The sequence below is a fragment of the Melanotaenia boesemani genome, chromosome 19 (genome assembly GCF_017639745.1).
Source record: "Melanotaenia boesemani isolate fMelBoe1 chromosome 19, fMelBoe1.pri, whole genome shotgun sequence".
Taxonomy (NCBI): domain Eukaryota; kingdom Metazoa; phylum Chordata; class Actinopteri; order Atheriniformes; family Melanotaeniidae; genus Melanotaenia; species Melanotaenia boesemani.
Genome location: NC_055700.1, coordinates 3377047 through 3405023, shown reverse-complemented (window position 1 = coordinate 3405023; position 27977 = coordinate 3377047). Strand labels below are relative to the sequence as shown.

General features: G+C 40.0%; 2 protein-coding genes across 4 annotated transcripts in view; both read right to left on the bottom strand.

Annotated features, from left to right (window-relative positions):
- Nucleotides 1–1215: 1215 nt before the first annotated feature.
- pitpnb (phosphatidylinositol transfer protein, beta) lies at nucleotides 1216–22358 on the bottom strand. Its single transcript, XM_041969980.1, has 12 exons — nucleotides 22281–22358; nucleotides 17749–17779; nucleotides 16871–17016; nucleotides 12884–12975; nucleotides 12736–12743; nucleotides 11831–11905; nucleotides 11274–11357; nucleotides 7476–7553; nucleotides 7282–7386; nucleotides 6415–6537; nucleotides 6200–6286; nucleotides 1216–3603 (listed from the first exon to the last, which is right to left on the bottom strand). The coding sequence occupies exons 1-11, from the start codon at nucleotides 22298–22300 to the stop codon at nucleotides 6239–6241; spliced, it is 810 nt and encodes a 269-aa protein (XP_041825914.1). The 5' UTR covers nucleotides 22301–22358; the 3' UTR covers nucleotides 1216–3603; nucleotides 6200–6238.
- Nucleotides 22359–25046: 2688 nt separating this feature from the next.
- The window catches only part of ttc28 (tetratricopeptide repeat domain 28), a 147228-nt gene continuing 144297 nt past the window's right edge, over nucleotides 25047–27977 (bottom strand). For all 3 annotated transcript variants that reach the window (XM_041969192.1, XM_041969193.1, XM_041969194.1), the window contains one exon: nucleotides 25047–27300. In XM_041969192.1, the coding sequence (XP_041825126.1) occupies nucleotides 26205–27300 (1096 nt within the window). In that variant the 3' untranslated portion in view covers nucleotides 25047–26204. The remainder of the gene's footprint in view (nucleotides 27301–27977) is intronic.

The following is a 27977-nucleotide window of genomic DNA, read 5'->3' as shown; positions in this document are numbered from 1 at the left end:
ATTGCAACAATATCTTTAAACATTTTTACATAAAATCCCTATTAAGAAAAATGTGGGTAAAGTCAAATTACAATAAAAGCTTAAGGTTTACCCTCTTAAATGTTTTTTATTGAAAGTTTCTAGGACCTTAAGAAGCTGAGAAACAAAAAATCTAGAGGAACAGCTTTAGAATTATTTACCACATTTTCTATTTGCACACCATCCTTTTTTCGTTTCTTTGTTCTGATAACAGACGCTTTTAGTGGCAGTAGCTCAACAAAACGAAGCAGCCTCATTTTGTTAAGAGGATTTAATCGTATCAAATGAGGCACAACAGTGGGACAGAAAAAGTGAACACTATTAAACTACACAGTGCTTAAATGTTTGTGTGAAATATTCATTGAGATTTGAAATATCTTTGTGTTGAATTTAGACTTTTAAGCTTAATATATATATATTCTATACAGAATCATAATTAAAAACTTAATTTTATTGGTGTCTAGTTTACTGAAATAAGTTGTTTTTCATTCTCTTACAAGGAATCATTTATATCTACTTGCTGCCACCATAGTTTCTAGTGTTTCTGAATGGACAAACAACTATGTGAAGCTTTAAATCTGCCTTAGGGGCTTTGTTTGATATGAGCTAGAGCCCTGTTTAGGATATCCGACGCCTTAAAAGAACCATAGAAGACAGTACACATGCACGCAATGATGAAGAAGTTATCTGTTGGCAAGTCATCGCTGCACCTGAGGCCACTGGATTCAATTTCAGATGGAAAAAGTGTTTGGAAGAGTTTTGGCCACTGACAGCCACTGTCCATTTACAACTGCTGTACACATCTTGACCACTAGATGTCAGTAACTCTTAAACACTGTAGCTTTAAGCAGACCTGTCAGTTTACACCAGAGATACTCGGCTCGTTCCTTCGAAGGCAGCAGTCCTGCTGGTTTTAAACGGTCTCCCAGCTCCAACATTCCAGCGTTGATCCAAAGCAGGATGGATCCATGTTTTCACCAAATTCTGAGCCTCGTATCTGAATGTGGAGCTGAGATGGAGACTTATCAGACCAGTTTTCCAGTGTTGGTAGTTGTTGCCTGTTTCCTGTTCTTAGCTGCCAAAACATTTGCTATCAGAAAATAAGATTTTATTGTGACAGCTTCCCTCCTGATGATCTGAATCCAGTTAATGTTTAGAGATTATAAAAAGAGACACAAAGACATAAACAGCACTTCACTTATTTGTTCAAATTTATTAGATATTCTGTTATGTTCCATTGTCTAGACCTTCTGTCACAGCCTGAAAGCCATGAAAAGGAAAAAGGAACAAATTTATTACATTCACTACTAATTCCCCTGAATTTTGCCGTATCAGAAAGAGAAAAGTGAATACATTGTGAATCTTTGTCAAAAACAAAAAAAAAACAAAAAAAAAACAAAAAACAAAAAAAAAAAAAAAAAAAAACAACAAAAAGAGAAACAGTAGATTTTGCAAGTGCTTATTCATGATTACAATAAGAAAACCGTTTTTTTCTGGACTCCATCTGTTCCCTAAGCTTCAAGCCCTCCCACAGTCATACACTGGCTGGCATCACTGCTAATGCTACATCACACCGCCTGAGAGCGACCCCCGTCATCAGACTCGCTCGGCTTTTCACTCCTCGTCTGGTAATCTGAGGTCGAGCTGAAGCGAGTTTGATCGAGGGAGGATCCCTCGCTTTGAATTCCCTTCGCTCAAACAGAATAATCGAGGATAGGAAGGAAAATGTAAAAAACAAAAACACAAAAAAAGAGCATGCAAATCTAGTTGTAGTAGTAAATCCGTTTGTCTGGTGTTTGTACTGGTGATGCTTGCACAGCTGTGAAACATGCCAGTGCTCCTGTGCTTCAGGAAGGTCCTGCCACATCTGTCTCCTCATCTGTGTGGCTGCACATTCATAAGCATGGATGAGGTACAGTTATCTCCACTTTACACCCAGAGCTGACACCAACTGTCCCGACTACATCACACCTCCCTTACAGTTACAGCAGATGATGCTAGTAGCTGTGAAAATCCTATTCAAGTTTATGTGTATGTACAGTTTGTCTATTATAAAGCATCATTAAAGTCTCATTTAGATGTTTAACATTAACCACACTTAGCCTAATAACTCTGCACCTGATGGGAAAAATATTTTACCCGCAGCCCCCGAAGCATCTGCACCAAGCCCAAAACAAAGACGGCCAACCGAGCTGCTGATGTGGATGCAGCCAAGAAGGTGGCCGGGATAAAAAGATGCTGCCTCACACTACGGAGCCCAACACCGGCCTAAACTGTAATAGTCAAATCTGTTCAACCTGAGCCATTTCATCCATGAATAAAAACAGTCCAGAGAAGCTCAGACTGCCCACAGAGCTTCTTGTAGTTAAAATGGATGAAAAGCTTTAAAAATAAATCACTATACATAGAGAGAAAAAAGAAACCCTAACACCCAGAACGCTCGCTAGTCACAACAAACATGGCAGATCTGCCTGGACCCATTTCTGTCAGTTAGTCTAAGATATAAAAACCTATTTTGATTCATGCACACAGCAACGCACAGACTCTCATCCTCATTTGTTTTAGTTTTTTTCTTTTTCGGAGGCTGTGTGAGTCCTCCGGTTAAAGCCCTAGCCGAGAAGAAAAGGCCATGCAGCGACAGCATGAGGCAAAGTTCACGAGGCTGGAGTTGAAGCTATCCGTCTCAGTCCTATGAGTGAAGGCCGTTGAAAACACACACAAGCACACGGACGCAACACGCACACGCTAACAGAGCTGTGATGCACAGACTCTCCTAGAGGGCGCTTACCGGCGGCCCATCTGAGTGAAGCTGCACTGCAGCGACGTGCACATGCAGTGAGGAGCTGCTGTTGTCAACGTGCGCGCTCAGACGGAGGAGACCATGTTTACATATGGGCATGTGACGGGGAAACAATGGCAAAGAATGATCATGCAGGAGCATTTTCCACAAAAAAAACAAAAAAAAACAAAAAGACTGAGTAAAAATATTCCCGAATAAGTGCCAGACAGAGGGGTCAGCGAGACAACCTGGTAGGGGTCTGCACAAGAATACGGACGATACTTAAAGAGAGACGAGGACGAAAGTAGAGACAGTTATAATACAAGGGAGGGCAGGGAGATCAATGGCCCGAAACCTGCTTATTTTTCTCATACCAATTATTTGTGGGAACTAAAAACAACATTCTAATTTAAAAGGCATGACTTTCTGAGTCCGGTTTACACACCTGAATAAAAACAAAGCCCATTGTAATAATCAACTAACAATTACAGATCAGGCAATTTATTTCCTGTGCAAAGAGTTTTTTTTTCTTTTTTATAATGTATGCAAAACCACTTTTTTTTTCCTTTTGTTTTCTGAGTGAACAGGAGGCTTATGATTGGGGTAGGATCTGTACAATACTGGTAACCAATCGTTTCAAACCCCCCAATGAATCATGTGAGACAGGAGGAGAAGAGGCGACGTGGAGGCCACTTCCTCAGCATGGTGGACGTGTCTCCGATGACATCATCATGACAGGGTTTGGTTGTTTTGCCTCATTGCTCATGAGCAGCACTGGTGCCTCGAATCGGACCGGTTTTACGCAGCTGGTGGGCAGAAAGACAGAAGCAGGTTTTCAGTTTGGGAATAAAGACGACAGATTATCAAACGGGACCTCTGCAGGTTCAACAAGCTGACTTGACTTCATATTTTTAAACCTGAAAACCTCAAAAACCTGATGGACAATCAGAAGCTGAAAGCTGAAACACACAAACATAAATGCACCCTCTTAGAGAAGCTTTCTGTTATTTAAGTCTTCAGGAACAGTTCTCCAGGCTTCCAGAAGGACTTTCCAAATCTCTTCTTTAGATGTTTCTGCTTTTTGTTCTGTTCTCTGTCCAGATAATAATATTGAGATCCAGGTCCAGGTTCTGAGCAGGATCCATCCCTCCATCAGACCTGTTAAGGTCCGGGTTCTGGGGAGGATCCGTCCCTCCGTCAGACCTGTTAAGGTCCGGGTTCTGGGGAGGATCCGTCCCTCCATCAGACCTGTTAAGGTCCGGGTTCTGGGGAGGATCCGTCCCTCCATCAGACCAGTTTCCACTGATCTTCAGTCCAGTTCTTGTGTCATGTGACCTACCTCATCCTTTTCTCCCTGTTTCCCTTCCTTAAGAATGGTTTCTTGACGGCCTCGTTTCCATGGAGACCATTTCTGTTGACGCTTAGGTCGATAGTAGATGGATCAACTGAAGGTCCAGATGCATCTTTAAGGTCCTGTTTCAGGTCTTTGCTGGATTTGTTTCTATTTCTTCTGGACTTTTAGATCCTGTCCATCTGCTGTAGATGGTTTTTAGTCCTGACTCTTCTTCTTCTGTCCTCCACGTGTCCAGTTTCTGCCTCCATGCTGAGATAAGCCAAGTTTGGGAATCACCTTGTTGCTGCTAAATTCCTGTTTTCTGTCTGTCAGACTGTCTGATCTTTGATGTTTTTCACAGATGAAACTAAAGAAATGTGAACAGATGATGTGTCTGTTACCAGCAGCCTGTCACAAAAAGAGGCCAAAGATCCAGTTTAAACTGGTTTTTGATAAGTTGTCTTGTGTATCGACACAACTCTGGTTGATCCCTTGAGTTAGGGGCCTTTTTTATGCTGAATGATTCACAGGTTAAGAGACTGAAAATGACAAAAAAGCAGAAAATGTCTCAAGAAAAAAACCTTCAGAAAGCTGGGAGAACTGTTGCTGATGACCACCCCCCACCCGTCAGGTCCAGCATTAATATGCAAGTCCATCAATAGACCCATTTAAAAATAAAGAATAATTCTTCATTTTTAAGTGTAGTCTTAAAACCAGTTAGTCTCAACCCAGCAGCCAGGCCATCGTTCTGCTGCTACGGTGCTGGACAGGACAAATAAAAAAAAGAAAAGGAGAAAAGAAGGAAAAACAAAGTCAGAGATAAAGAAACCAGGGCTGGATCAAACGCAACCTCTGATCCTTTTTGTTAGTTAATGTGACCTGGACCCAGACCAGAAAACCGACAGATAAATGAGTCCATTAGAAAACGAGATTCACAAACCTTCAAGCCTTTTATGGCCAAACTACATTTTAAGCTTTAAAACTTTGACCTGCAGACGTCCTGTTCAGCGTTTAAACAATGACATGAACATGCAGCCATCAGGAGGAAAACGGTGATGAGCAGAGAGACGTTAGTCAGAAAGAGATGCTGGAAGAAAATGTTAGAATGAAGATGATGAAGAGCATGCAGAAAAAAACCAAACAATACTCTGTTCTTCCAGTATGGATTACTGATGCAGAATTTACAAATATCAGATAAACCTAAGAGGTGTTCCAAACAGACAGTGTGGAGAACTGGTTGAGCTACACGTTCAGCTCCATTACTAATAAATCAGACCTTTTCTTTAGGAGCAAAACCAGGAGGCTCAACCTCAGATTTACTCGGTTTGAGTGAATATAAAATCAAACAGAAGCAAGTTGTAGTTCTGAGATTTTCTTCTTGGTGTGGATCAATGCAGGGGTTCATAAAACATCCCAGCTAGAAATAATCCAGCGTGTCAATCTCCCATCCGTGAGGCCGAAGACCTGCAGGTTTAACATGTTTTCCTGCTTCAACACAGCTGATTAAAACTGATGGGTCAGTGTAGAGAAGTTAGCAACGAGCTGTTGGATCCATTTGATTTGAATCAGGTTTGTTGGAGCAGGAAACATCTAAAACATCCATCACGGTTCAAGGTGAAGCTTCATCAGAAGAACAGCCACCAGAGAACTAAACTAACTCTGAATTATATTTATTTACAGGCTGTAACCAACAATCTTTACTACAGCTTTGCTTCCAAAGCATTTTTCTTCAAATTACTTTTTAAAATGTTTTGATTTGCAAAACGAAACATGACTGCAGTCATGCACGATAAAAGAAAAAAAGGTCAAATCCTCACATTTTAGACGCTAACAGCAGAACATTTTCCATTTTTTTGCTCCTAAAACAAAACTCTGATTATTATGATGTGTCATTACTCTGGTTGATCCACAGCTGAAGAACAGGGTCCATGAGATGGAAACACAGGAGGGTCAGAAATGAAGTGAAAAAGCAGAAAAGATGGAGGACAGTTACAACAAACAAGCTGGAGGTTGATGTAAAGGTGGAGAATGATCCATGCAGCGCACCACCTCCCTGTGCAGGAACTTACTCAGCCTGCCTCTAGTGTGTGACCTACAGCGACGGGCCTCTACTCGTCTGTTGCAGAGGTTCCTCGCACGTCACCTTTCTGACGCATCTGATGTGAAATTCAGGAGTAAAACAGGGTTAAATCCAGCCTGGTTAAAGTCAAGCGTCGTCTCCAGTGATCAGAGGTCTGTAACTGGATCATATGTTATCATACGACACATTTAGTGAGGTAATTACCTCCTCAAGCTCTTTCTGAGTCTCCTCTTCCATCCGCCTGATGTCCTCCATGGTCAAGCCCACCCATTTGTCGATCCAGCAGAACAGCTGGCGGTGGAAGTTGGTGAAAATTCGCTTTTCTTGCTGCAGAAAACAGGAAAGAAATTACTTTTAAAAACAAACTCCACAACACAGAAGCTTTAGGGGTCGGTTAACAGACAAAAAATAGTAAAATCATGTTTCGGGGAGAAGGAATGTTAAAGAAAATCTTTGTGAGAGGCTTGTCTCCCTCTGCTGTCCACGAGGAAAACTGCACCCGAGACAAAATAATGTGGATCATCACAACAGCAGCTGTTCTTGTCATCAGAGTTCGAGAAAATCTTCTATATTATAGAGGGCGGTATCCATTACCCTGTAACGCTGCAGCAATTAGTCGACGTTGTCAACAACAGTCGACAATAAAAATAGTCGACAATGAGTTTACCCGTCGACTACTATCGGCAAAAAAAAACAGAGTGAGACATCGTCTTCTTCGTATCTCTGCTGAGAGTTGCACATACGCAATAAAGTCCACCGGGGAAAAATATGGTGGCGGGCCAGGGTCAAAAGTCTGGGATAACTTCATGTTAAACTTACAAACTAAATTAAATACATGTGAGATTTGTAAAGAGGACCTTGTGTACCACGGAAGTACGTCTGCAATGCTCGAACATTTAAAGAGGAGGCACGTCGGACTTACTTAACAACCTCGTGTAAGATTTCAAAGCTGAAAGTGAAATAAGATCCATTTAATAATTATGAGATACATGATCTGATTGGTCAACTAGTCGTTTCTATAGTCGGTGACTAATCGACCATCAGAATCGTCATTATTTGCAGCCTTATTACCCTGTGGATGAAATTTTCCACTTTGGTCTGCAGACCCCACCACCTGAACTTGACTGTGACCAGTTTGTATGCACACATGTAGGGACAATCCGTCTTCAGCTCATTCTGCACGAGAGAGAAAGAGGGAGGAAAACTGATTATTTCAAGGTGTAAAGAGGTAAAAATGACCATGATGAAGTTCTGTGTTCGGGTACCTTCCACTCAGGGCCCAGCGGTCCTCTGTCGGTTTTGGTAGAGTGGAAGAGAGCTGGATCTTCTTCTGGTTTGTAGTCCTGAAAGGACAAAATGAATAAAACCTTAAAATGCTGCAACAAACAGAACCGAGTGCACGGCTGCTCCTGGACCAGCATGGCGCCGTTTGTTTCCATGCTAGTTATGTAAAAAGCAGCCAGAAATGATGAGTTTACGGCTGCAGAAACTCTGGTTGATGACGACCCTCTGATGAGAATCAGGACACGCTCCTGCATGTATCTGAGAGAAATTCCTAATCCTGAACTAATCAACACTTTTTATGAGCTCATGTGATTTTTTTTTGTGACAATAAGCTTTTTACAAACATAAATCTCTGCGCCGGAACGCCAGTCACTGGTGAGGTCTGATGTTGAACGCTGACGAATCACCAGCAGCGTGACTGTATTTTTACTGCACGCCCCCAAATCCCGACCCGAGCTCACAGCCTGCTGTGCTGTTTTAATCCAGCAGCTCTGCTGTGAAAGGGAGGCCAATACCTGGAGCAGATGGACATTCAGATTTAGCCTCGGCCTCAACGCTGATCCACTTAAGTCATTATTGTAAAGGAGCAGGTAGGAGAGGCGGGGCCGAGCCGACCACCATCCGTGACATGATGGTTCAGGTTTACTAACCGACCACAGATGACTCAACCGTCTTTTTCTGACCTCCTCTGCCATTTTTATTCATTTTTCTAAATGTTTATTTATTTTATTTATTTTTTATTTTGTGATAATTCTGCTGTTTGCAGCACAGATTTTTATAAAATCTCTTTTTAGTCACTTTTTTTTAATAGTGTATTTTTCACCCTTTGGTGACCTTTCTGTCTTTTTTTCCCCAGAAATCACTTAAACAAAACTTCCATAAACTCAATTATTTTAAGACTTTTAACCCTTTAAAAGCAAGTTACATTAAGAAAAACCAAACATACAAAACAAATTATTTTCCATAATATGGAAAATAATTTAATTCTAATCACACCAAAGACCCTTCCCTCTGATATTTATTATATTAAAATAAATATCAGGGGGAAGGGTCTTTGGTGTGATTAGAGTCTTAAATATGTCGAAGGTCAGCAACAAAATTAATTTGATTGCATTTGTATTTCTTATGTAGTGTCAGATACTCCGTCTGCGGACCTTCGTGGACAAAACTGTTCATGCACCAAAATAAAAAAAAATAATAAAGAAAACAAAATAAATTAAAAAACTGCTATGAAATGATCACATATCAATATTTCTTTTATCATGAATCACAAACTAACTTTAGACGTGTTTAAAATCACCAAATAATCTATCATTTTTAAGACTTTTAACTCTGTAAATGCCACTTTAATTATTTGAATTATTCCTTCATTAGAGACACCTGTGATGTTTATGAGTTTATGTTTATATGCAAACCAAAAGTAGGAAAAGCCACGATAATCTTTATCAGAACCTCTTTTAAATCAAAGTGCTTCTAGTCCTGGTTGACGTGCTGGAACAAGTTTGAACTAAGAACTGGTTTGTTTTTTCCCAGCCTGAGCGTCATATCGCTGGAGTATCTGTGGAGCAGAGCAGGAAGATCTCAGCATTTGTCTCCTTTTCCCTCCAAAAGAAGGCCTTATTACTGCCCGTTTAGTTTATAAACTCTGTATTTGACAGTGTTTGTGAGTTCTTTGCAGAGCTGACCAGCATTTCCCAACATGAACAGGATAAAAACATCGTTTCCAGCTGGAACATAAGCTCCTGAAAAGGTTGAAGTATGAAAAAGCTGTTAATTTAAACTAAAAACAAGCGTGAATACAGCTTTAACAGAAATGTTTAGCAGCAGGAAAATGAAGAGGAACACTGAGCTCACGATCTGTGATTTGGTGGTTCAAACAGAAAGAACTGGTTCCAAGTTCAGCTCTGTCTCCAAACCAGCACCAGAACCGCCCTTCCAAAAGAAAACAAACCCTGTGAGCCTAACACTGTTATTTTCCCCCTTCAGCTTCAGATGAGGCACAAATCATCTTTCTGGTCTTTATGAGGGGCGTTGTCAGAGAGAAAAAAAAATCTAATTACTAAATCTAAGACCTCCGGCATCCAAGAACTGGGCTGGTACCACCAAGCAATGTACTGTAACCGCAGATAAGCCACCCTCACTGCATCCATCTAATCCAATAATTCACTTTTGTGCTGTTAAATTGGGGTTTACATAGACTGCTGAGACGCTGAAAAACATAAATAAATGCATAAAAATTAAGATAAAATGCTGGAAAGGAAGATCTTTGGAAAAAATTTGGTGTAGGTAATAAAATGAGTCATCCAGGAAAACCACTGAGACCGTGAACAGATGCAATTCTGTTCACTTAAATTCAAATAATCAAGTACAGAAGAAACCTAACAAAAAAACAAGATTTCAACAAAATTTCACATCACCTTCAAGCTTGTGGCTGTAAACCAAGTCATTAATAATAAATCAAAAACAAGTGGATAAATAAAGTGCTCTGATTGACCACAGCCGTCCTCAGGGTGGAGACAACGCTGGTCACATCGCCTCATCCACTCACTTAATACCGTACTGGCCCAAATATTAGATGACCCTGATTACAAGACGACCACCGGAGGTTTTTCTCTGGTCCAACTTAGGAAACAAAGCCACTTCTATAGTCTCAGGATTTCAGCTACAACCAGTCGGGAGATGGACAAACGTGACGGAGAACACGGTGAAGAAACAGTCTGCTCAGGAAACCAAGTAGAACTGGGTTAAATGTTGGAGAACGCACTCAGCAGTCAGACAGAAGCAGGTGAAACCAACCACAGCTAGTTGTATCACACCATGACATCAATGACAGCAGAGACTCGTCTCCATGACAACCGGAATCACGTGATAAGAACCGCTCAGACAAGTCAAAGCTTAAGATTTAGGAAGTCTGGTACAAAGCATCATCAACTTGTAAACACTGTACAAGCAACAGGTAGCAAAAAATAAATAAATAAAAAAAACGTGAGACTGGACGTGAAGCCCAGAGTTTGATTCTTCCACCAACCACAGTCCTGCCTGCTGCATCTGTGGGGTTTTCATTTTCACATATGGTTGTTTTTTATTTTACTTTTAATCATTAGATTTTAATAGCTGTTATTAAATCTGTCAGACAGGAAATTTAATAGGGGACCGGGCTAATAAATTTGAGTTTTTATTGTAGAAGGTTTTACTGAAGTCTGTGGTGAGACCGACTGGCCTCCAATCCCCACAAAAAAACAAAGGACCTCTTCTACCCCTCTACATGGAAGGAAACAGGAGTGGCCAGCTGAGACTGGGACGGCTGACAACAAACCTCCAAAACACCTGAATGTGAAACTGCAGAACAGATTTGCTCCGCTGTCGGAGGACCTGGGATCTTTATCGAACGACCATCTATCCCAGGACTGAAAACCGGTCAGAAAGGAAAAGGCCTCTGGAAAAGCTAAAGGCTGGGCCTGAAACTCTGATTAGGTCTCCAAAAGTCTCCAATAACACCAGAGAAAGGTGCTAGATGTGTCGCTAGTCGCTTATGTGGGTCTGAAAACTCGTTAAATGTAGCACCAAAGTTGCTTAGTTGTTAGCCGGGCTCTGACGGGTGCACCAGTGTATTTGTTGTAATAGAAACTTGTGCACTGAAAGACGTTCTGCATTGTTCGAAATTGTAATGTAAATAAATGTGTTAATTTTTTTGTAATTAACGTGTTAAAGTAAGATCCTGTGCAGGATTCAGGCCAACAAGTCATCTCCACTTCTTTTTTATAGCTCTTTAAACTTACCGCAGAGGCCACTTCTTCTTTGTTAGCGATATCTATGGGCACCACCTCCACAGTCCTCCATGTCTGCTCGTCCAGGTCATGGACCTAGTCATGGTGCCAAAAAAAAAAAAACAAAACAGCAAAAGGTTCACTGAAGGCCAACAATGGACAGGAAGCTGTCTAATAAACAGGGTGTTGAGAGATAAAAGCATTCAACACCAAGAGTAAAAACAGAAATAAAAGCTGTCATGTTGCATTATGGGAAATGTAGGATCTTTCTAGTGATTAGGAGACCTCTGTTGGTGCTGCAGGTTTTCCCCCCTTTTCTTGACTTCTAACCTAGAAATATGTATATTTTAACACGCTTATGTTTGCATATCTGACTTACTTTTTGTTAATTGTTTAATGAACCGTTTATTTGTCTTAACAATCCTTGTTTGTTCATGTTTCTTCATACATTGACCTGCCATGGGACTACACAGGAAAATTAGCCTGATTAGCTAAAAATGGCATATTTACATGGTGAACCTCAAATCAATTATCAGCCCATCTCCACCTCACATCCTCAGCTCACTTACATTTTCTACTGTTCCCATGTCAGGTTTGTGCCACGTCTCAATCTTTATCATGAAGTCGTCCTTCATGTACTCATTCTGAGGAAAGAAAGATTGTTTTAGATCAAGTCAGAGCAGGTTGATATCAGGCAGGTACATCCGGTAAGACTCCGACTCAGCACAGGGACCGCCATGAATGGAGCGTTGTGAGAGATGGGCTTAAACCCCACAGCTAAATCCAATTAGCCAATCAGACGTTTAGACTGAAACCTCAGTGGTGATGCTGCGCTGCTCAGCTCGGATCTATTTTTAACCGCTGCAACGGTTTTTAGCTTGCAGGTAAAGTGGAAAGCAAGATCGAGTTCTGTAAAAACACTCATCAAAAAGCACAAGCAGTTGGATAAAGTAGCTGCGGTGCACATGTTGAGACAAATGAAGGAATACCTGCATGTGCAGCAGTTACACTCTAAACCCTGACGCACAAACTTGGCTGAAACATGCACGGCCAGCACTGAAGTTTAAGGAAGCAGAATCAGAGCTTTAAAATACAAAAAAAGAGGCTTGTTTGGTTAATAAAGTTGGACAGACATGAAAATGAGTTGAAGCTGAATATCCCTTTTAAGGTTTTCTTTTTTTCATAGTGCAGTTGAATGAAGAATAATTCTAGGAACCGACTGTCAGATGGAGGTGCTGCAAACACCAACATGTTTCTGGCTGGTTAAGACGCCTCAAGAATGTACACTTAAATAAACAGTTTTACTTTCTGCTGCAGGCAATAGCTAGCAGAGCTGCAAGGGTTCATTTAGGTTGGGTCTCTGCCTGCATGGCTTCTTTTAACTGTCTATAAACATGTTGAACATGTGAAGGACGGACAGGTTTAAAGGTGTCAAACAGGGTTCAAAACGAAAACTTAAAAGTCAAGAACTCACCGTCACAACTGCAGAGGACGAAGAAACATCGACAAAAAGAAAAATACCATTAGTTTCAGATGTATTATCTTCTTTTACTTTTATATGATTTAAAACATGTAATAAAAGCATTAAACAAACATTTACTTCTTGGTCAGCAGAAACTTACTGGTGCGACAGTACGGGTAAGCATTCCAAGCCTTTTCATGAAAAACTAACGCCCCCTCTGGTGCAATCATCTTCACATAACCGGGGACTTTACTGCAGTGGGAGAAAAAGAAAAAAAAGGTACTTTTAGAAGAAATAAATCTTGCAAACTAAAAGCAAACAGTATGTTCAGAATATGCTGCAAATTAGTCTCATCTGCTGGAAGATTTAACTTTTGTCCAAACACATGCATTTTTCTGCAGGGAGACAACACACAGAGCAGGGACAGCTGATGTTTAAGGTCAGGTGGCAAGCAACTATTTAAATGCATTAGACTGTGTGTTTGGAGACATTGGCACAATCTCCACCCTCAGACCTAATCACTAAACCCTCACAGACTGAAGTGACATCACAGGTACTAGGATGGGTAAGTTCAGATGGTCTTGAAAAGGTTTAAAACCGAGGAAGAGCACATGTTGCTGTTTAATCCAAATGCAACATCTTTAACATGTATTTGATGGCTGGACTTCACTTTGTTTCCACTGCTCATTTCACATTAAAAACACACAAATACAAGAAAATGTGCAAAGAACTGGAACGGAGTCTTCTCGACACATGCATTACTTTGTGTGAAGCAATGGGATATATTCTGGTTAAAGCACATTGGAGGAACGAGAAGATGCTGAACTCGTGGCCACTCCAGCTTTAAAACTCAGCAGAAAAGTTGTCCAATTGCCAGTGAATGCATCATGCGACTCCTCAAAGGTGCTTTGGACCGCAGTGAGCAGACCACCAGGTGAAGGGAAGAGAGCTGCTGCTGTATCTGAAGGTGAATTCAGAGCGTCTCCATTTAAAATCAAACCACCCATACGGCTCAAATCAGAAACAAATCTAAATTAATATGACTTTAAAACAAAAAAAAAAAAAAAAAAAAACATACTATACTAATAAAAAAAATGAGCAACTGAACAAAGTTCAGTATGCAACCTCACATTTTGTTATCATAGGACATAATGTGAGGACACAACTTAAGGTTTACAAAGCTGAGATTGTAGAAAATCTTAATAAACTGGAGATTAACTCAAGCTGTGTTTAACTTTAATCTCACAGCAGAATTCCCAAAAAGTTTAATTAAATAAACATATCAGGCAACATAAAATCATTGATAAAAAGGCTCATTTTGACCAGCAGCAGGCAGATAATAAACAGCCTGGGTAAATTCAGTAGTAGTATTCAGATGTCATGTTAAACATTACCTAAAACAAACCAACAGGAAGCTTACACACACACACACACTGGCTAAATTCTCTACAACCAGGATTGGATTTCAACCGCTGCACTTATCAAGGCCTGATCACTGGTACGCTGGGATCAGTCCGATACCACCGTTTCATGAATCACACGTGGATCCAATCCTAACATCATTCCTGTGATGAGATGTGCACTCACATCCACTTTCGTTTGATAAATGAGGGCAGTTGTCCCTATTTAAAGAAAAAACTAGAAAAAAGGCTCTATGTTAATTTAACTTTGGCTTTATCAAAAGGACAGGACTACATTATTTGTGGTGAGAATCTCACTTTTGAAAGCAGAAAACCAAGTATGGTTTCAGCATTGGGTGGGGCAGGGGGTCCGTGGCTTTTAGTATAAGCATGAAGAGGTTCCCTGAGGAAAATAGGTTAGGAATTACTGCTTTAGTGATTTACTGACGTTTTCCCTGCATTTCTATCCCGTCCAGGCAGTTTACAATCCCACCAATAAATGTTGCGTTTATTCAGAGACTCTACCTGGTAAACCCACAATGATCCATGATAACAGCATTATTTATCACATTTCACCATAAAAACATCACCATCACTACTATGTTGCTAAGAGACCTCTATTTAGACCTGGACATGATGATGAAGCCACTTCCTGTCAGACTTTCCACCAATCAGAGAGCTTAGATTGACGGTAACGTCCAATCAGGAGCAGCCAAAGATCAACCAGTGAGCAGAAAGTTCTATGTGTGTGTGAAAAGAAGAAAAATAATGCTCCTCTATGGCTGGAATAAAGCCAAGAAGACGTTTCTGATGCACGGTGGCGCCACAAAGCAGCTGAGCTGGAGTTGGTTTAGTGAGGATAGCAGGTAAATAGTAGCAGGAATAACTGGAAATGAGGAAAAAGTGGAAACATGGAAATAGTTTCTGTTGTGTGTTTGTGTCAATAACAATATTTTTTCTCCTGAAAGCCAAGACTTTGGTCTGTCATGGTGAAGAAGGAGCTGAGCCAAAAGACAAGGCTCTCGATTTACCGATCGATCTATGTTCCTACCCTCACCTATGGTCACGAGCTGTGGGTAGTGACCGAAAGAAAAAGATCGAGAATACAAACGGCCGAAATGAGTTTTCTCCGCAGGGTGGCTGGGCTCTCCCTTAGAGATAGGGTGCGAAGCTCGGTGTAGAGGGCTCAGAGTAGAGTCGCTGCTCCTCCACATCGAGTGGAGCCAGAAGAGGTGGTTCGGGCACGTCCCACCAGAAAGAAGCCCCGGGGAAGACCCAGGACACGCTGGACGGACTGCATCTCTCAGCTGGCCTGGGAACGCCTCGGGATCCCTCCGGATGAGCTGGTGAATGTGGCCGGGGGGAGGGAAGTCTGGGTTTTCCTGCTTAGGCAGCTGCCCCCACAACCCGACTCCGGATAAGAGGCAGAAGATGGATGATGGAAGCCCAGATTTGAGAAAATGATGAGATGAGAAAAGGCTTGGTCACTGTTGATCTGTGTGTTATTTCTACAAAGTTCTGTTAGTAATAAATTCTGCTTTCTTCATCTGGTCGGCCTTTATGCTGCTATATCTATTCATACATTCATTTTACATCATTTTAACCTCATAATCTGACAGCTGAGGCTGGAAACATCATGTCTGATGCTGACTGGGGTTAAAAGGGTTGAGTTCTACATGCAGTTTTACAATAAAAATAAATGAATTTTAAAAAAAAGGAGGACCAAAGATATAGGCTCCAGCTTCCCTGTGACCCTGAATTGGACTGAGCGATATAGAAAATGGATGGATGGACCAAAATTTTCAAAAATGGCTTTGGGCTTTAAGGGTTTAACTGACATCCATCACTCCATGAGAGAAATTCAGGAAATCCAAAAAACCTAATATATCCTTTAGCGCCTTAAAGTCAAGCAATGCTACCAATGTGGCTAACAAACACAACATTAGCCTGTAGTCAGACGTTGTCACCATCAACGCTTCATGTACATTTTGTTGGCTTTAGGGGAGCTGTGTTTATATGTCAACCATTTTCAGACTGAGTGAGTCCCAGTGAAAATCCAATGACTGTGCCGCCTTACAGACTGGAAGCAAAACAATTATGTTTCAGCTGGAAAGTCTGTGATGACTTCACAGTGGGGGAAGCTCTTTTTCAGACCTCATGCATTCATTAAGGACACTATGTCATCCACTCGGCCTAAAATACTGTGGACAGCGAGTAGGAGGTGCTCATACTGTGGAGTAAACCAGGGTTAAAAAAAACCAAAACAAAAAACAAATCAAGCACATCTAAAATCTACAGCTAACAGACTTCAACTCAGATTTAAGAGACACCACCAAGCATCATCTGTTAACACTTTAAGACCCAGACTACGCATCCAGAACACATTTTTCCTCCAGTTCCAGTTATCCATGTTTTTGCCTTCCTTACTCAAGTTTCCTTTTTGAGGGCGTTGGCTGAATGGGATGATACAAGAGATGACTGTGTTGTTAAATTGCCATTCACAAAGAATAACAACTTCCAAGGATCCGCTTTGTGAAACTGATATTTTTCACAAAGGTGTTGCTTCAGTTGTGTGGTAAATACTCTCTCCGTCCACATCAAGGAGCTAAAAATAGCAGCCACCCATTACACGTTTCCTTATGTCTTTCACAAAGTCTGCCGATTAAATGCTTTGTGAAAGTTGTCCTTTAAAAACAAATCAGACACTTAAAATATCCTTTAAATCAAAGCATAATGCAAACACTTGCCTTTTTAGATGGTATATTTTGTGTGTGTATTGTCCCTTCTCCCCTTCCTTCTCGTACGGTTCATTTTTCAGCACCTCAATGCCTTCTCCTCCTCCCGTCTCATTCTTGCTGGCCTCAGCCACAGAGTACAGCTGCCCTACTTGATACTGAGAGAAACGGGAACAGACAGAGTGAACAGGCAGCGTTAACTACAATAACAAATATTTAAATTAAATGCAAGAAAAGATAAGGGTTAGTCATGCCCCTGGAGTCCAGCTACATCAACAAATGCAACAGGCTGAAAAATAAACTCCCATGGTCTTTCATATTTCATATGTTTTATTAAATCTGTACATTTTGGAGGATATGAGAGATTTTGCTGCTTATTAAATGTCTTGGCTATAAGTTTCTGAATGCACTCACAGCTTCATCTTTTAAGCAAGACGTTTTCCTTTAGCTCATGAGGAAGATTAAAAATATTCCCATAATAAACGGGGTCTATTCATGGGATTTCTGACCCTAATGTGGAATATTAGAGGTGTTTCACATGCTGGTGATAACTGCTGTACATCTACTAAATCAAGCAGCGCCTGGGCTACAAAATCTGGCTTCAAAAGAAACATTGGACTAGTTTTGAGGATAAATAAACTGTGATGACAAAATGATTGCAGTTAAAAATCAGGCTGTCACACCAGTTCAGCTTCGTGCAACCAACGCCAGCCTGCACCAGTAAGGCCAGTGCTGTGCAAACAAAGGATATTTTGTGTGTGTGAGCTTCTCACTGAGTGGGAGAGCTTTCTGTGTAAACTATGACTGTTAAACAAACCGTTACCGTAAAAGTACTTATTATGAACAGCTCTTTTAAGTAATGTAAAGCAAATTCAAGTAATAATACTCACCTCTTCCACTGAGACCGGCAACACAACACGGCTGAGGGGGAAAATGAGGGAGAGGAGGAGAAAGAAACAAGTTAAAAACAAAAGTAGCACAAAAACTAACATAAACTGAGGACGATTTGACACAGTTGGACTTGGAAATATCTTTAGTTTGAGGAAATAGTTAAAGAGATTATACACAGATGAAAGTCAGTAAAATATAAAGATTCACTATAAATGAACAAAGCAAAGCAGGAGTGTTATGTTTTCAGATGAACTGTTGAACAGGAACAAAAAAGAGCATGAAGGACAAGTACTAATCTCTTTAACTTGTTCTAAGCTGCTGAATTGAAATGACAGTGGTTACTGAGTGGCTATATGTACAGCTCAAACAGCACCTCGGTATTTACTTGGTTATCTTTATTTCAGCGCAATTATGGATAATAAGCATTCACTCAAGCACAAAGTGAAAGGAACTTCCTTAACTCAAGTTTCCTGTCCTCTAAAGTTTCTCCTCTTCCTCCTCCTCTTACAACTTCTAACAACCATTGACTGAGATTTTCATATGCAAACCCCACCTGTAGTAAACATGCACCGACTGATGGACCCATCTAAGGTTGAGAATAGTCGACACACTCAATTCAGGATAGAAAAATCCATCAACCAAACCACCTGCAAGGTTAACAACCCAATGGTGCAGTATATTTATAACTAGTGTGAGGAAGGTGTAATTATTTCCATAATGGTGCCATTAATTCTCCAACTACAAATAACCAAAAAGATGTGATTGCTTTTAACTAAACAAATTAAAAGATTTCAGCCCCTTAATGGTGCCTTAAAAGGTTTGGTTTCATATTAAACTAGATGCTTGTGAAAAAATAAAAAATAAAAAAGGGTTCAATCTAGATAATCACCATTTATTTAAAGAAATACATTAATTATCCAGCAAATGTGCTAAACAAACAACCAGGTGTCTTTCCAGAACAAACTGTCAGCATGCGAGCGTCTTCTTCCCCACATCTTAGCTAAAAGAGTAGGAAAGACTATTCTAAGCAGTGTCTGAGACTCAGATGTAGACAGGGCTCTAATTACAACGCCATTCATCCAACTTTTCTCATTAACATTAACTGTGTTTGTGTGGTTGAAAACATTTACTTTAATGGAAAAAAGTTGGGTGAAAACTCTAGAGCTTCTCATCTCACAAACAGCAGATGTTGGCCAGTGTGTTGCCAGGTGAGGTGAAATATTTTGTTTTTCCTTAAGCTGGTAACAACTGTGTGAGTAAAGTCTAACAAGTTAGGAGCCAATCATACCAAAAAAAAATAATAAAGGATTTATTATTGTTATATTATGGTTTAACATGCTGCTACGTGCCACTTCCTACAGCAACATGACATGTTAACACGTTTGGACTTATGAACGACTATGTGTTGTCCAGATTTGCCCAAACGGCAAACATAGTAAACGAAGGAAGAGTACAGTGTTTGTGGTTTAGATACAGCAGTCTCTAACCTCAAGTAAACAAAAGCTTCCATGACATGAGATTTTATAGCGTATCGGTAAACCTTTAACTTTGTTTCCCCTGGAGGAGGGATCTTTGTCCACCTATTCACTTCCCTGATCAGCATAAACTAGCATTAGATGAGAAATGAATTGCTGCAACAAACAGTGATGCAATAATTTCCATCATTCTTGCATGATGATTACTAGATGTGTCAATGGAAATGTTTTCCAAAGACACTGGAGCACCAGTATGACTGTTATAATCAAAAGGAAAAAATATTATGAATCACATTATTTGTGTTTCACTTTTAAGAGAATCCAAAAGTGAGCACAGTGTTAATGAGTGATTGATGATTCCCTGCAACATCAGTTGTGTTGTGGTGGAAAAACTGTCAATTTTTCTATCCTTCAAGGAACATTATGCACAAGCTGTCACCAGCCAGATTATAGTGATAACTGCTTACAAACTGCATCTTTAGCAGTCAGTGCCATGCATTAGTGATCAACCCAAACTGTGTTTACACTCACTGAGTATTAACAGCAACAGAGAGCAGTTCTACACAGGAAAGAGCTTTGCAGGATTAAAAAGGACCATACTGCTTGAATGAGTGTGACAGGGTGACCCGTCACAGTTCAAGTGGTCCCGTAGTCCAGGTAACCTACGGTTATGTAACTCTGCTGTGCCCCTCTGTGTATTTCTACAGAAATTACAACCACCTGCAGCACAGGTACCACCATGATTAGAAAGAGAAAACAGTAGTTAAAATAATTGCTTTCTCTTTGCTATAACAAAAACAACTAAATTGAGTGTGTGGGCTGAAATTATGAGCCTGTATTTGGGAGTAAAAATTATTATAATGACCAGATTATCACTCTTTTTAATTTTCTATTCAAAATGACTACCACTCACTGATTATAGCTTCTTCCCTGTGATAATTACAGATGATAAAACCAAGAAATTCTTTGTGTTTGGATTTGTTTGTTGTGAATAACAAGAACATATAAGAAGCCATGTCAATTTATAAGAAAATAATAAATATTTTTTAATATCAATAAAGAAGTTTGTAAAAACTCATTAAAAAAACACAACATAGCAGAATTTTTAAAACAAAGCAACAAAACTTTTATGGTATAACTTGGTGACCTAATGACCCTAAATACCTAGCACTGTCAATTATGAACAGAGCTGCATTGCACAAGAGTGATAGCAAATATCTCTTGTGTAAGTTGTGAATTTTACATTTCAGGGTAGTAAATCTAGATTGCTGCCTGACTATATTAGCCTTTATGTACATTAACAACACAAAGTATCTGGGATACCCTCTGTGCATCATGTGTGTGAGCTTATGAAAAAGAGCAATTGTGGTAAGTTTTTTTTTTTTTTTTAAGATGAGCGGTATTTTCACACTTATTAAACTGCAAATCCAACAAAAAACCTCCTTCAAGTTATTGTGATTGCCTTTTCCCTTTAGCTAAAATAAAAAAGCAAAAAATAAAGTGTACCACACATTGATGTGTGTTTGCCCTCGCAACTAAATGCACAATGCTTACATGAGTAGACAGCCATGAAACCTTGGGTACTAAAACAAGTTAAGCACCCCAAATTACTTATTTTTCATCTGATAAAAAAGTAAAACAGAAAGAATAATACAATGAGATGGAAACATAGTGGTAATATCTAAAGAAAAGTGGTGAAATATATAGAAATGATCATGGAAAAGTAATATTTTGTATATAACTGCAAGAACATCAGATATTTGTTATTAGTGATACTGTCTAGGGATGCAACATATTTCTAGTTATACTTCATTTGTGGATTTATTTTACATATTAAACTATACCAAAAAAGGCATAAATTACTGTGCTAAATGTTTACTGAACCACTGTAATTAATTATAAAAATTACAAAGCACGTGTTAAAATAGTACAATAAGTACTGTATGTGATGGTACTTGGTCCATTACAGTGATGAATCAGTAATGAGTTAATATCGGTACTGGATATGAACATCTCTCTTCCTTACGTGACAGCACATTTAGCTGAATTTTGTTTCTGTTATCGTGTATTTGGATCGATTTATTCACATCAAACCAAATTTGTGTGATCGCCCACTCAAAACAGCAGGTACAGAACCGTTACATGTAGCGGATAGTGGTTAGCCACTCAGTAAAGGTTAGCTTTACAAAGAACAAAGTGGTTAAAAACCCACCAGTGAACTGATGAGATCAAACACATTCGGGGGAAGCTTTCTGAGGACTGGTTGCAATAACTAAGCAACATTACATGCTGTATTAACCACTTACTAACTGAAGCTAACTGTAATGCTAGCCAATAAAGTAAGAGCAAAATAGCCCAAGAGCTAGCTCGTAATGAGCTGAGCAGCTGCTATGTGGTTGGAGTCAGCATTGGAGGGTTATTTGTTTCCAACTCTTTGTTCGCGTTACGGCTACGAAACGAACTTCAGCATCGTCCTATTTAACTCAGTTGGGAGATGTGGGCTTAACAGATGAACTCAGGGAATTGTCAAGCTAGCAGCTAGCCGGCTGCTACGGCTAACTTGGCCAGTTAGCATTACTGGTAAATCCGACAGAGAAGGAACCTTAATCTGTCACTCACGAGACCACAGCTTAACATTACGGCACTTTAAAGATATAACACACTGCTAACCGGCTAGCTGCACACTAGTTGGCAACAACCATCAAAATCATGTTGACTAACTGGATGTACACTGTGCTAGTGAGTAACCCGTACAGTCTTTTTTTTATGTAAGTCGTTTCCATTAAGAAGCTAATTATCCTCCTGCTGCTATAACTCAGAGGCTAACGTTAGCTTACACTAGCAACGCCTTAAAAAGACCGGTGTGTTCCGTTATCCACGTCCTGATCCACCCTACCCAAAGCAGGCGTTTCTATGTCTACAGAACAGAGAAATATTGGGAACGACAGAAGCAAACAGAACGTACATCTATAGTCCTCACTAGTATTCTCAAGGAGCAGTATAAATACCCCACTGAATGTGATAAAAGGTATTTTTAAAAAGCACTTCAGACTCACTATTCCTTGATGAGCACCATCTTCGTCACCCGGGCTGCGGCTGCGCAGTGGGAGTTGACACCACACAGAATTATCAACAAGTTCGTTCCGCCCTCTAGGACAAATCTGATTGGCTGAGATTTCCACACCACGCTTTATGCGTCAATTGCTGAATTCACCCTATACAATTAAATTTTGCTTTTATATTTAATATAAAGTGTTAACCATCTAATTTTATTTAATTTAGCAAATGTTGGAATTTTACGTTTTATATTAATACTTTTTTCATGTCCATTTGCAGTATTTGTTCACAGTTCCCTTAAGAAGAAATATATTTACCATATATTATTATTAATTTAATCTGGTTGGAAATTAAAACAGTTTTTGTGTAATATCATAAAAATTAACATAATATTTAATTTTAGTTATTTATTTATTTTGCAGCAACAAGGTGATTCCAAAAAAGCTCTGAGATGAAAACTTGGCATAATTCAGCAGTGTGTCCTTAAATATTTGAGGAAACTGGACAGTTAGAGGCAAAATAATCATCAGGAAAAAAAAACTACAGCAGTTGAACAGGATTTGAAAGTGATGTCCTGAAGAAATAGGAACAAATCCAACAAAGACCTGAACCAGGACCTGAGAGATGCATCTGGACCTTCAGTTGATCCATCTACTGTTGACTGAAGCCTCACTGGAAATGGTCTCCATAGAAATGTGGTGTTCCTAAACGGTGGCAACAGGTCTGATGGAGGGACGAGTCCTCCCCAGAAAGCGGACCTCAAAATTATTGAAGCAGTGTGGATCATCTGGACAGAGAATGGAACAAATGGCAGAAACATCTAAAGAAGAGCCTTGGAAAGTCCTTGAAGAAGCCTGGAGAACTATTCCTCAAGACTACTTAAAGAACTTGCAAGAAATTTTGTCCAGGAGGGTTCAGACTGAGCTGACAAATCAATCTGCTCAGACCAAATATTCAGATTTGAGCTGGTTGGAAATGTACACCCTTTTCTCTCGTATACCGTATTTCCTTTTTACTTTGCATTTGTTTGCAAGTGCAGCTATTCTCATGACCATGTAATATAAGGGCTGACCTAAGACTAATTTACAATACTGTATTCACCCATCAACTGATCTCTGGTTTCATTAGTCCACACTGAAGTTTGGGATTGTGGACTTTCTGGAAACCATCACAGGAGCATGGCTTCACAGGAGAAGAGTCCGGCTGCTGAACTGGCCTGCCTGCAGTCCAGACCTTTCACCAATACACAACATCTGGAGCATTATGGAAGCAGGAATCCAGCAACTAAGGTCCAGGACTGTAGAGCAGCTAGAATCCTGCATCAGACCAGAATGGGACAACATTCCTCTCCTAAAACTCCAGCAGTGGTCTTCACTGACGTTTACATTGAGTTGTTAAAAGAAGATGAGATGCTACACCATGCTGAACACCACCCTGGAACTACTTTTTATAGACGTGTTGCTGCCATCAGATTCTTAGTCAACTCATATTTTCCATATAATGTTAAAATGTCTTAGTTCCAACATCTATAATTAGTATATTGTTACATATATATTGTTGGTATACACATCCACACCACCAGGGGGCCCCACAAGTGTGGTTGAAATGTCAAGATATCTTGATGTTCCTAAATAAATAAATAACAAAAATAATAATAATAATTTGAATAAAAATGGTAAAAACTGAGATGGTGCAATGCAAGTGTTTTTTGCTGCTGGGGTCAGCACTTTAATGTTTAAATTTATTAGTCAATAAATTTCAGAGTTCTTCAGAGAATTAAATTAATATGTGATTAATTACTATACAATTTAGTACTATATGATACCAATCTCAATTACTGAGTACAGGTGTCGTCTGGTCGGTGCTGACTGATATCTGTTTATATATGTGTTTATGTATCTACTGTATTACTGTATGTCTGTGTATATATATATATATATATATATATATATACGTGTGTGTGTGTGTGTATGTTTTTTTGTTTTGTTATCTCTGGTTTTATTTTTTTACTTGGTCTCTGAGTCTGTAATAAAGTTTGGATTGGATTGGTAATATACAGAAAAAACGTGATTTCATACTATTTTAATCCTGGTTGCATGTAAAAAGTACTAGTTTAATCAGTTCCTGCTGCCTCTGTCATATGGTGTATTTAGTTTATTGTGCAGCAGAGTGCTCTGAGATATCGAAGACGTTTGCACACTTTTGTACCTTTGTTCCAAATTTTAAAAAGAAAACCAATTTCTGCTTGGGGCCCCATAAACGTTGGGCTAAGTTGGATCATTTGCGTTAATGATGAGAAAACTGAAGTTCTTGTCTGTGCTCCTGGTAGATTTTGATTATAAAGATTAAGAGTTGATTTTGGAGGCTCATGTTAAATTTCTGGCTGTTTTTATAATTTAAAAAATATTACCAAGCTGAGTCCCATTGTGTTACGCACTGAGATGGAAGTGATCCTTCATGCCTTTATTTCCTTTATTTCATCACATGTAGATTATTGTAATTCCATGTTTACCATTGTTTACCATGTTTATGTCTGGATCACTGAAACATTTTCACACTGCTGCAGGACTCAAAATCTGCAAAGAATTCATGACAGCCTGTTGTTAACTCAGCTGTACTGGCTCCCCATCCACCACAGAGTACATCTCAAAAGAGCAGGGATCCTCAGTCCTGGTTCTCGAGGGCTGGTGTCCTGCAGTAATGGCTCCGTACCTCTGATCTCCCTCCCTCTGAGCCTGATATTAATGGATTTGGGGTTATATTAGTTATCTATTGTGTTCATCTTAAACATAATGAATTTGTAAAGATTTTTTTTTTCAAATTGGATTTGTGACATGAAGTCAAGACAAAAAAGGAACATTTTCATTTGTCTTGAGAAGGGAGGTTTTTCTAAATTCTGGCACTGCTGCAAAAGAAACACAATAAACTTAACAAAACACTCGAAACCCATAAGATGTCAAAACCCACGAAACAAAACTTCCATGAAAATATCCGTGTGTATTCATGACCTTTGTCTTTTTTAATTGTATTTATAAAATGTGTAAGAATTACTGTAAAACAACCAAATAAATGACAAGACATTTAACAATCTTATCTTTTACATAATAAATCAAAATCAAATTCAGATCAACTTACACAAACATAGCGAGCATTTAGGTTGACATAAAATTAAAAAAAATCTCCATTCAGTCAACAGACTGTTAGTCAAAACATCAACACACATGCTCTCTAGTCTCCAGATAGCAGACACATTTGGGCCTAATCTGGTGATACATTTGGCACTTGTGGCTCAATTATGGCACTGGTAAGTGATGTATGGGCCAGATGTGGTCCAGGTGTCAGGTGCAGACCTGGACATGGGGGTTTGGGAAATGTCTTGTGGGCCACATGCGGTCCAGATGTCAGATGTTGGTTTGGAAGTGGATTACAGCAAGTCTTGTGTGGGCCAGAAGTGGTCCAAAAATGAAGAGCTGGCCTGAACATAAATTACAGTCATTTCCTTTTGAGCCACATGCGGTGGTCACGTGGCTGAATTTTAGCAGCCACACTCACGTGGAATCAAAGTAGTAAGTCAAGACCAAATATGGACCAAACAAAACTGCAGAGGTGGGCCATATTTGGACCAAACATCTTTTGCTATCTGGGTAAGAGATAAGGACACATCTAAAGCCAGAGACTCAAACACTTCTCCCAGCGCGTCATAAAAGGCACAATCATCACGTTCAAATCATTTACATCCTTCACACAACAAAAAGTAGCATGTAAAATCAGGCAAGTATGAAACGGTACTTCTGTTAGACTCGTCTTCAGCAGGGGTTGCTAAAAGTGTATCTCACTGAAAAACGGGCAGCTTCGTCACTGTACAACCGAGTCAGCAGATCGGCCTGCTGGCCGGGATTTCAGCAGGGCAAACATCCAAAATCTCAACATTTAGAGGATGGGAAAAACTGTCCAGGTGAGAGAAACTTGTAGCCATTCCCAGAAGGAAGTCTGACGCCTCCTTTAGAGTTTGTGGACTGACTTGGAGGAGCAGCTGGAGGTGGTTTTGCCTCCTGATTTTGGTGACCGTTTGGTCTGTCAGCATTGTGTTCCCTGTTTTTTCTGACAGACTCATGCCTTGGTGAGAGGTTCAGCAGACCTAGAACATCTTTCTGAACTGTACTCATTTTCTTATTTCCACTTCGGAGTAAACTGGCATTGCAGCGAGCTTCCTGTTTCTGGCTGACGTTGGCCCAGAAGGTTTTTAAGTTATGGATGGCCTGGACTTTGTTGTCTTGCTTTGACTGGTTGAGCTCAGGAGTGTTTGCCAAGCTGGAAGATGGTGAAAAGGACCCTGTGGAGGAATAGGAAAGGGCTGGCGATGGGGCGCTGTCGGCGGGGGAGTGTGAAGGAGAGATGCTGGAGGTGTAATGTGAGATGGGGTGTTTTGGTTTGAGCTGAGTCTGAACCACAGGGAGGGGGGAACTCTTCTCTTTCATGGGCACAGACAAAGACGGGGAGGAGTTGGCTGGACTTTTGTAGCCTGAGCTGATTTTTTGCAGTGATGAGGAGCGGGATGGAGGTTTAGGTCGGGTTGGAGGAGGCGTTGGGACAGAGGTAGAGAGGGGTGAAAGATGTTTAGAGACAGAAAAAGGAGAGGAGCGAGCCTTCAGACTTGCCCTGCTGGGAGGTCTGCTAAATGCACTGGTCTCAGAGGGCTGAAACCCTCGTGCACCACCAGTAGGAGTAAAAGTTGGAGTTGTGGGTGTAGACACTGATGGCTGTCTGGGACAAGCGTCCTCTCGCCCCTCAGCTCCCCTGAGAGTCTTTCCTCTGATGTTTGCTATTTGCATGCTCTCCACAGCTTGCATGTGGCTTTGGGTCTCCTCCAGGATCTTCTGGGCCAGTTCCTGAGGGTCCAGTTGTCCTGCAGGTCCCATCCTCTCCTCCTGGGATTTGACTGTGCTGTCTGTCTCAGTGCTGGACTGGTCCGACTCGGAGCTACTAACCTTCCCTTTCCCAGTCCGCTGAGGAGATACACTATTAAAAAAAAGAAAAAGAAAAAGAAAAAAGAGCTGAATTTCCAGTTATAAGCAGAAAGTTTCCTGGAACTTGTTTCCTGGAACTCTTCTGGTAAACCGTCAAAAATAAGCAGACATGGATTAGGTTCACTTTTAGCTTTTCCAAGAAAAGCTAGGTTCAAGTCAGCGCCATTATCCCTGAGGCACAATGTTTTAATTTACAAAATAATGTCTTTAGAAGACTGGTGCAGAAATAAATGCTTTTCTTTTATTCACACTGTACATGCTTCTACAAGATTATTAGAAAATGAACACATCCACCAATCAAAAAATTATAATACAACGTGATGCAGGTCGCTGAGGAAGACAAGAAGTTGTAAAATGACCAGAACCCACTAAAAGCAGATTGAAGTGCTGCCTCCTGGTGGACAGGAGGACTAACACACCCTGAAAACGTCCAACCTCTGATGTTTAGTGGACAAGAACTGGTCTTTGGAACAAATAATTAATGTGGCAACTTATGATTATATTGACTGTTTTGTAAATAATTGTACAAAAACTGCTGCGACATTTTCTGCATTTTCATTTAAATAGTTTTATATAACTTTGTTGTTTACTAAACTAGTACATAAGTTTTTAAAATCAAGTATTTATGTTTGCACTGTAATTTCTAAAAATGAACTTTTTCTTTCTCCG